The sequence below is a fragment of the Solanum stenotomum genome, chromosome 8 (assembly GCF_019186545.1).
Source record: "Solanum stenotomum isolate F172 chromosome 8, ASM1918654v1, whole genome shotgun sequence".
Taxonomy (NCBI): domain Eukaryota; kingdom Viridiplantae; phylum Streptophyta; class Magnoliopsida; order Solanales; family Solanaceae; genus Solanum; species Solanum stenotomum.
The window spans coordinates 9,316,265-9,326,702 of NC_064289.1; the positions used below are offsets into that span (position 1 = coordinate 9,316,265).

Below are 10,438 nucleotides of genomic sequence, written 5' to 3' on the forward strand. Positions count from 1 at the left end.
CCCCCCCCCCCCCCCGCCCTTTTCACTTATTTTGAACCCCATTATCTCGCCCTTTCTCCTTCTCTGAATACCCCCATTGTACCCTACCTCACCTGCATCTTAATCTTCATCTCTTTTTCTTTTTTTTTCCAGATCTACTAAAGAGAGAAAAATCATTAAACTTCGTTCTGATCAAACTTGAGATTTCTATCAAACAAAAGAAAATTTCATTAACACATTTTTATGATTTCAAAAATTATGATTGTTGTATGTTATGAAAAAATAAGGGTTTTTGAAGATGGAATATTGGAAAGGGTTGTTTTTTTTTTTACTAAAGGATCGAATTCATCTACATTTTTAGTTGATTTATTTGTCCTCAAATACCAAAGAGAGCAATAAATCGGTAAAAAATTCAATGTAGGTCCATATTTATTGCAATCTCACATCAATGGATATTGATAGAAAATGTATGAGAATTTTCTCAAAAGAAATTAGTGAAAGTGTTAGAAGATATTGAGGTTGAAAATAGAGAAGTCATTAGTGAAAATTAATGATAATCAAGCAAGAAATGAGAAAACACTAATGGAGGTGGAAGGTAGTGCATCCATTGGAGAGAGAAGGGAAAAAAATTAAATTTTAAAACTGATTTCCAACACGATTCTGACGTGGCAATGATGTGGCGTTGATATGGCAATGACTTGGCGCATGTGTAGTATACTTGCCACTGTGAGACTGGTTTTGTATTCTTAGGGGGGTATTTATTCACTTTAAATGAGATTAGGGGGGTATATAAACACCCGTGTAGTTGAAGTACTAAAGTAAGTTTTCGTGCCAAGTTCAGGGGGGTTTTTATGTATTTTCCCAATAAATTATAATATCAACTTACTTTTACCAATTAAGATAGGTAATGTGTCTTATGTTTTTGGTTACTATCCCTTTTTTTTGGCCGATTATATCTATAACTATTATTTTAGATGATTATAGTTTGTGAATATATTCTTTTGTATTTGCAAGTATAAAGTTCAAACATATTTAGCTTTTTTGAATATGAAGGATTATTGTTGTATGTAGGCATGGACAAATGGTCGGATGCATGCACCATTTCATAGAGTGATGATGAGAGGAAACGAAGCAAGGTATTCAATTGGTTTGTTATCAATACCTAAAGGTGGATACATAATAAAGGCACCAAAAGAGTTGGTAGATGAAGATCATCCTTTACTCTTTAAGCCCTTTGATTATCATGAATTCCTTGCTTTTGGCTACACTGAAAAAGACATGAAATGTGATTTTGCTTTGAAGGCCTATTGTGGAGTCTGAATTTAATTAACTTGATTATATTTACTAGTAGACTAAATAAATATGCTCCTTGTGAGTATATGCTTGTGTTTTATGTACTAGCTAGTCTGAGAAATGATCCTAGTTAATTTATCCGTACTTTACGCGATCGCTAAATATTCTAATGTTGATTATAATATAATTTTTGATGCATCATAAACGAAATACTTTTTAAGATTTGAATATTAAATAAATCTACACTACAAATTTTTTGTAATTTTAATAGGTAGATATCAACGTCATTCTTCTTTTAACTCAAATATAAATTCATGTGTGTTTAAATATTTGTCGAGTTTTGACCCACTCTTAAATAAAATCAAAACCCACACTTTCTCACTTTTATAACACGCCATATATAACTAAAAAAGATTATTGAAATTCCTCGTATGGTGAGAACATATAGTAATCTACAAATCACTTTATCTGAAAAAAAATCTTTTATCGCTTGTTATTCAACTTTTGGTAAAAGTTTTGAGTTTTTTTTAATGAATTATAATATAATATTTGTGATAAGAGATCGGAGAAAAATCCAGCAAATTACTATATTTCAAAAATATTAGTACACTGTTACAAATATAGAAAAATGAAAAGAATAATAAGGCTAACTTGTTACTTAACCTCATAAATATATGAATGTATATTCACCAAATCGTTATCGTACGTGATAGTTGTGCAATTTGTTTTCTTTTCAAGATGATTATTTAAAATAATGTTCATGTATCTAAGGAATTTGATTTCTTTTACGCTCTAATTTAGTTTTTCATGTTTAATATGAGAATCGGAATGAGTAATTTAATGTAAAACTTTTAAGAATTGCCTATGAAAATACTTATAATTACAGTTAGAAAATTTTAAGAAAAATATTTTTTTTTAGACTGATGAAATGATATATTGCTCACTTTAGCGAGATTCAAATTCATTACGATAGAATCTTCCTCGGTCCAACATTGTTATTGGTCTGTTTAATCCTTACTCTATAACCGAATTGCAATGTTAGTTGATATTTGTATGAGTCTCATATTTTGATTAAATTTTTGATGGTAAAAGATTGTTGATTTTTTTTTTTAACTGCCTCCAATGATCATTGATATGAAAGAATTACATTTTGAAGTTTGACACACCAAACTCAATACAAGATCTTGGGGTATAAATAGAGTTAGATAAACTCTACAAGTTAACACCAAAAAAGGGGGAGTCTAAGCTAGCTATTACTATACTAACTTGACTCCTTGACAAAGAGGATTCAGGGGGGTTTGTAAATAAAATTAGAAGGTTTGACCTACTGCATTCTGAAGGAAGGGAGTTCCCATCTATCTGTGTTAATTAATCCCCTAATTTCCCTCGAGAGATCAGAGAAAGAGTTTAAATCATGTATTGCATCAACTCTATAGCTCTTGAATGATAATATATCAACAGATTTGTTGGCTTTCCTGAAGCAGATGATAAATCCATGAACTGTCTCTGATTAGCCCTCTTCCATCATAACTTTCTTGAACACAATTTCCATCACTGTTGAGCTTAGTAAAATTTCTAGGTGGTTTGTGAAAGTCAAGAGGTGGAGGGGGGGAAGGTGAATTAAAATTCCCTTCAGTTGACTTTCTACTCTGGTCAGTTGACTGATCTGCACGTTAGTAAAACAGATATACAGAGATAGTAAAAATAGTAAGTAAATGACACAGAGAGTTTATACTGGTTCGAAACACCGATGTGGTGCCTACTTCCAGTCCCCTTGGGTTACAAGGGTTTCCTTAAGAGCTTGTTGAGAACTTGGGTGTTACAGAATATTACAATTAAGAGCCCCTTCTGATATGCAAATTAGATATTCTTCTTCGACACAACCTTTACTTGTATAACCTACACTCAGATCTTTCTTTCTCTTTTCTTTTCAATTGTTCACTCAAGTGTGTACAAAGTTTTATGAAAGATAAAAGAATATTACAATATAAGTTCAAGTGAAGTGTGTACTTCACAACTATGACTAAGAGAGGTTTATATAGCTTTGGAGGACTTTGCTCTTTTACGGAAACCCAAGGGATTTTTAATCAAGGATCTTTGATTAAGTCCTTGATTTTATTCTGATTGATTTGCTGAGTCATGTCCATATCAGATATGTGCATGAGCAAATCGATTTATTCCTTTGTATGATGATCTTCTTGTGGTCTTAAATCTTTGGCTGATCTTGTTAACTTGAATGCATCCCTTGATTTCAATTTCTTCCTTGCAGTCTTGGATGTTAATTGATCTTGTTGTCTTGAAAGTATCCTTTGATTGATGCACATTATCTCTTTCCTTCCTTAGGTGATTTGTTCTGCAGTCTTGAATATATTCTACAATCTTGAGTATATTTGATTGATTTCTGAAATCTCTGATTGATCATATGATCTGCTTGATTGATTCTGGAATCTGATTGATTCTAGAGATCAAGACATATCTTTATTGCAATAGTAAATGCAATATTTGTTTTCCTTTTGTGTCTCGTACAACACATGGCTTTCCCTCTTGATGTAGTGTGTTTTGACTTCTTTCCTTTTTGATTTCTTTGCTTTGATTGATGATTTTGACTATCTTGAATATATTCTGCATCCCTTGATTGATGAACATATTTTCTTCTTCTTTAGGTGTTATATTCTTGGCTCATTTTTTTCCTTCTTTGCATGCAACAAGTCATAAATCAATTGAGTGTTTCATTATTAAAATTATCCGATTCTGTGAGGCTAACCGTTTGAGCCATTATATGTGTCAAAGAGAAGGTCAAATTCCTTAATTTACAATATATAGCTGAGCTACTAATTTGTAATTGTTCTTTATTGATTACTGATAAAATTATTAGTTATCAAAATTATATAATTTACCTTAAAAATTGAGGAAGTTAAGTATCATAATTTTTGCTTTGTCCTGTTCCTGTTTTGCCTGAAGACCTTCCCTAACCCCTTCAAAGAGCACATGTTTATTTGAATATAAGTAGTAATTTCTCTGTCAATTATGTGACATTTTTTTTTAATTTGTCTCAAAAGAGAATATTATTTTTCTATATTAAAAATAATTTAACTTCATACAAATATCTAAGGTTGTTTTAAATCATAAAATTTCAAAAAAATTCTTTGTCTTTTCTTAAGAATTCTCATATGGTGAATTAAAATTCCCTTCAGTTGACTTTCTACTCTGGTCAGTTGACTGATCTGCACGTTAGTAAAACAGATATACAGAGATAGTAAAAATAGTAAGTAAATGACACAGAGAGTTTATACTGGTTCGAAACACCGATGTGGTGCCTACTTCCAGTCCCCTTGGGTTACAAGGGTTTCCTTAAGAGCTTGTTGAGAACTTGGGTGTTACAGAATATTACAATTAAGAGCCCCTTCTGATATGCAAATTAGATATTCTTCTTCGACACAACCTTTACTTGTATAACCTACACTCAGATCTTTCTTTCTCTTTTCTTTTCAATTGTTCACTCAAGTGTGTACAAAGTTTTATGAAAGATAAAAGAATATTACAATATAAGTTCAAGTGAAGTGTGTACTTCACAACTATGACTAAGAGAGGTTTATATAGCTTTGGAGGACTTTGCTCTTTTACGGAAACCCAAGGGATTTTTAATCAAGGATCTTTGATTAAGTCCTTGATTTTATTCTGATTGATTTGCTGAGTCATGTCCATATCAGATATGTGCATGAGCAAATCGATTTATTCCTTTGTATGATGATCTTCTTGTGGTCTTAAATCTTTGGCTGATCTTGTTAACTTGAATGCATCCCTTGATTTCAATTTCTTCCTTGCAGTCTTGGATGTTAATTGATCTTGTTGTCTTGAAAGTATCCTTTGATTGATGCACATTATCTCTTTCCTTCCTTAGGTGATTTGTTCTGCAGTCTTGAATATATTCTACAATCTTGAGTATATTTGATTGATTTCTGAAATCTCTGATTGATCATATGATCTGCTTGATTGATTCTGGAATCTGATTGATTCTAGAGATCAAGACATATCTTTATTGCAATAGTAAATGCAATATTTGTTTTCCTTTTGTGTCTCGTACAACACATGGCTTTCCCTCTTGATGTAGTGTGTTTTGACTTCTTTCCTTTTTGATTTCTTTGCTTTGATTGATGATTTTGACTATCTTGAATATATTCTGCATCCCTTGATTGATGAACATATTTTCTTCTTCTTTAGGTGTTATATTCTTGGCTCATTTTTTTCCTTCTTTGCATGCAACAAGTCATAAATCAATTGAGTGTTTCATTATTAAAATTATCCGATTCTGTGAGGCTAACCGTTTGAGCCATTATATGTGTCAAAGAGAAGGTCAAATTCCTTAATTTACAATATATAGCTGAGCTACTAATTTGTAATTGTTCTTTATTGATTACTGATAAAATTATTAGTTATCAAAATTATATAATTTACCTTAAAAATTGAGGAAGTTAAGTATCATAATTTTTGCTTTGTCCTGTTCCTGTTTTGCCTGAAGACCTTCCCTAACCCCTTCAAAGAGCACATGTTTATTTGAATATAAGTAGTAATTTCTCTGTCAATTATGTGACATTTTTTTTTAATTTGTCTCAAAAGAGAATATTATTTTTCTATATTAAAAATAATTTAACTTCATACAAAAATCTAAGGTTGTTTTAAATCATAAAATTTCAGAAAAATTCTTTTTGTCTTTTCTTAAGAATTCTCATATCTAATTAAATGATATTACATAAATTAAGACGGAGAAAATGATAATTTAGGATAGTCCTTTTTCCTATACTAGTTCTCTACTTCCTTTAAAGCCTAAATATCTATTTTTCTTTGCACATGCATCAAAAATTTGGTACAAGTCATGATCAACTTTTTCATACAATTAGATACTGTGGTGTAGTGGTGAGCACGCTATCTAGACTTAAATAAAAAAGTATGTGTGGTTGAGTCGAAGACTTATCTTTTTTTAAAAAATAATAATTAATTGAATGATTCATTTATAAATATCAATAGGTGTGTATTATATCATTTAAAAGTACTCCATTTTTTTTTATAACGATATACTAAAAATGAGAAAATTATCTATAGATGAATAAGATATTATGAGATAATTGACTATTAAATTACTAGAAATAATTGTGACAAAAGCTAAAACACAATTAATTGCAAAAAAAAGGTCCATTAATGTCAGTACACATATATTCTATTATGTTCAACATATTATATTTTGGAGGACCGATGAATTACACATTTCATCATCTATCTAGATATTTTAAACAATTGAAATTCATGATATATATTTTTTATAATATTACAAGAACCATTGAAGTTTACTGCGATTGCTTAGCTACGAATTTGTAATCGTTCTTTACGGATTACCAATAATATTATTAGTTATCAAATTAATATATTTTATCTTAACTATTGAGGAGTTAAGTATCATAATCTTTGCTCGAATATTGGTCCATCTTTCATGTTGTAGTTATTATTGTTTGATTCTTTGCCCTCATACAAAATTCAAACCAAAATTTAAAAAAATATTGAATTTCAATTTTGCCCAAACTATGCCTAGCTATACATACCTAAGAAGTTTAATTTTTTTGTAGCAACAATGCTATAAATTAGCTAGGAAGGCCTACTTATTGTTGAATTAATAAACAATTTGCATTAAAGATTTGTTATTTTGTTATCACATGGGAAAAGTACTTACCTTCACACAACCTAAAAGGTTGTATTATTTCAAATTCTTTATAAATAGATTCAATTGCATGCATAGAATTAAGCATAATAAATATTAAAAATAATCTATTCTTCCAAGAAAATATGGGTTCTGAAAACATTAAGCTTCCCAAAATAGACTTTTCTCATGAAGATCTAAAGCCAGACACACTTGTATGGAACCAAGTGAAAAGTCAAGTTCACAAAGCATTAGTAGAATATGGTTGTTTTGAAGCTTCTTTTGATAAAATTTCAATACATCTTAGAAAATCCATTTTTGAATTCTCACAAGAGATTTTTGATCTCCCTTTAGAAACAAAACTTAGAAACATATCAACCGAAGCCTTCCATGGCTACGTTGGAAACTACCATCCTTCAATTCAACTCTTTGAAAGCATGGGCATTGATGATGCTAACATTTTTCATGAAGTTGAAAAATTCACTCAAATTCTATGGCCCCAAGGAAACCCTTCTTTTTGGTAAAACATTAATCTTCTCCATATATTAATTCTTATTATTATAACATGCCATGTATGTTGCTTTTACTATTATGATTTTAATTCTTATATATATATATTGTCAGTAAAACTATCCAGTCATATTCAGAGCAACTAGCAGAGTTAGACCAAACAATAAGAAGGATGATTGTGGAGAGTTTAGGCGTGGAAAAGTACATGGATGAGCATATGAATTCCACCAACTATATTCTTCGATTGATGAAGTATAAACCACCTCAAAACAATGACACTGAAACGGGACTAAGTGCTCACACGGACAAGAAAAGTCTTGCCATACTATATCAAGATCAAGTAAATGGTCTTCAAGTTTTAACCAAAGATGGACAGTGGAAAAATCTTGATCCTACACCAAACACTTTTACTGTCGTGGTTGGAGATTCTCTACATGTAAGCTCTTCCAACAGTATCTGCTTTTGTTTTCTTTATAAAATTAAAAAAAGATCGTTGAGCACCCAATATATATAGTATAATTTGCTCCGCCACTAAATTAAAAAAAACAAAAAAGATAAATTATAATATCAACTTATTTTAACCAGCTATGACATATGACATGTCTTGTTCTTTAGGCTATTGATCTCATTTTTTTATGGGCGTCATCTATAGCTAATTTTCAGATGACTTGATTTGTGCAAAATTTTTTTTTTAATATTGTGAATATATAGAATTTCAAATATACTTAGCTTTTTCTATCTTTCAATTTTTGAATCTGAAGGATTGTCTTTGTACGTAGGCATGGACAAATGGTCGGATGCATGCACCATATCATAGAGTGATGATGAGAGGAAAGGAGACAAGGTACTCAGTTGGTTTGTTTTCAACACCTAAAGCTGGATACATAATAAAGGCACCAGAAGAGCTGGTAGATGAAGAGCATCCTTTACTCTATAAGCCCTATAATCATGGTGAATTCCATGCTTTTAGCTACAGTGAAAAAGGCATGAAATGTGAATCTGCTTTGAAGACCTATTGTGGTGTCTGAATTTAATTTAATAAATTATGTTTACTAGTAAAATAAATTTGTATACTTCTTTGAGTATATACTTGTGTTTTATGTACTAATATGAAAAATAATACTAGTTAATTTGCCCGCCTTTGCATGATTGTGAAATATTGTTACATTGATTACGATATAAATTTTGTTGCATCATTTATTAAATATGTGTGTTAAAGAGTAGGTCAAATTTCTTGATCGTTGAGACAAACTGATTTACAATTGGAATTTACTATAATATCTGAGCAACAAATTTGTAATATATTGTTCTTCATTGATTACTAAAATAAAATTATTAGTTACCAAATTAATACATTTTATCTTAAAAGTTGAGGAAGTTAAGTATCATAATATTTCATGTTGTGGTGATTATTGTTTGATTTTTTGCCCTTATCCTATTTTGCCTAAAGATCTTATCTAACCCATTCAAAAAACACATGTTTATTTGAATAGAAGTAGTATTTTCTGTCATTTACGTGACACGGAAGATTTACATCTATACAACTATATAAGTATCTAAAATTATTTTGGAACATAAATTTCATAAGTCTCCATTTTGTTTTTTAATAAGTTTGTAATTAATTAAATGCTGTCACGTCAATTAAAATTTCAGCAGTAACAATTTTAGCTGGTCCTTTTTTCTATACTAGCCATCTACTTCCTTTAATGCGTGGAGGTCTATTTTTCTTTGCACATCAAATATTTGGTGTATGTTATGATCAAATTTTTCATACAACCAGGTTTTATAGTATAGTGGTGAGCATTTTAGGCCTCATTTGTTTTCATTAAAATTATGACGTCTGAATATGAATGCATGTCTAAATGATTAATATTGTCTCTAGAGCTAAATGCTGAATTAAGACTGTTTGTTATTAAACATCTGAATATATATATATATATATATATAGTATTACAAACTGATGCGTCAGATTATCATTGGGGAGCATTATTGCAAACCGATCTAAATGAAATTTGCAGGTACACAAGTGCTACATTTAACGATGCAGAAACAAGATATTCTACTAATGAAAAATAATTATTAGCTATTGTTAGAGGGATTAGGAAATTTTTAGCTTTCCTTTTGCCAAAACAATTTGTTATTAGAACTGATAACACATAGGTGTCGGGACTAATTTTCAACAAACTTCCATCAAATATTGTTTCTATAAACAAAATATGTGTCTATGATAAATTAGAAAATGATTTATTTCTAGGTAATGATTTTATTCAACAGTTTCAGGATTATCATCAAACCTTGTATATGATAAGCTTTAAAAATCCTTGTGGATATTTTATCAAAGTCCCAAGAAAACAAAATCCTTACAGTCTTGAAAAAGATAATGGAAATTACAAAAGAAAATATTTAGAAAATCTAAGAAAAGTTTCTTGTAAATGTCTTAATTTAGAAAAAATTAAAGAAAACTTTAAAAAATCTTATGGAGAAAATCCATTAGAAAAATGGGAAAAAAAATCATGAAAAGGCTAAGTTAACCCTGAAAGATCCTAGTATTATCATCAGAGTAAAACCCATGCTCTACAATGAAGATAATAAAATTGAATTTAAAATTCAACTCAAAGAATTAATCAATCTAAAACTTATTAGATTAAGTAAAAGTCCTCATAGTAGTCCAGCTTTTATGGTAAGAAACCATGCTGAGATAAAAAGAGAAAAAGCTCGTATGGCTATAAATTATAAAGAGCTTAACAAAAATTATTTATTTGATGGATATTTTATCCCAAATAAAAATAATCTAATAAACCTTGCAAAAGGTAAAACTTATTTTTCAAAGTTTGATTGCAAAAGCGGATTCTGGCAAGTAAAATTGGCAGAAGAATCTATTCCATTAACTGCTTTTAGCACACCTAATGGACATTATGAATGGATAGTAATGTCATTTGGGCTAAAAAATGCCCCTCAAATATTTCA

The 10,438-nt window shown here is 29.9% G+C and overlaps 2 protein-coding genes across 2 annotated transcripts in view; both read left to right on the forward strand.

Moving 5' to 3' along the window:
* The window catches only part of LOC125873442 (probable 2-oxoglutarate-dependent dioxygenase AOP1.2), a 2,327-nt gene extending 970 nt beyond the window's left edge, over positions 1 to 1,357 (forward strand). The window contains exon 3 of the mRNA XM_049554379.1: positions 1,051 to 1,357. Coding sequence (XP_049410336.1) covers positions 1,051 to 1,299 — 249 coding nt within the window. The 3' untranslated portion in view covers positions 1,300 to 1,357. The remainder of the gene's footprint in view (positions 1 to 1,050) is intronic.
* A 5,737-nt stretch (positions 1,358 to 7,094) lies between these two features.
* Positions 7,095 to 8,605, forward strand: LOC125874809 (probable 2-oxoglutarate-dependent dioxygenase AOP1). Its single transcript, XM_049555842.1, has 3 exons — positions 7,095 to 7,481; positions 7,586 to 7,907; positions 8,251 to 8,605. Exons 1-3 carry the CDS (start codon positions 7,108 to 7,110, stop codon positions 8,497 to 8,499), a joined length of 945 nt encoding a protein of 314 aa, XP_049411799.1. The 5' UTR covers positions 7,095 to 7,107; the 3' UTR covers positions 8,500 to 8,605.
* Positions 8,606 to 10,438: the final 1,833 nt, after the last annotated feature.

Excerpts from the sequence above, each read along its gene's own strand:
- LOC125874809 (XM_049555842.1), top strand. The coding sequence starts at position 7,108 with ATGGGTTCTGAAAACATTAAGCTTCCCAAAATAGACTTTTCTCATGAA. Across the intron at positions 7,482-7,585 it reads CAAGGAAACCCTTCTTTTTG|TAAAACTATCCAGTCATATT; the intron begins GTAAAACATTAA and ends ATATATTGTCAG. Across the intron at positions 7,908-8,250 it reads TGGTTGGAGATTCTCTACAT|GCATGGACAAATGGTCGGAT; the intron begins GTAAGCTCTTCC and ends CTTTGTACGTAG.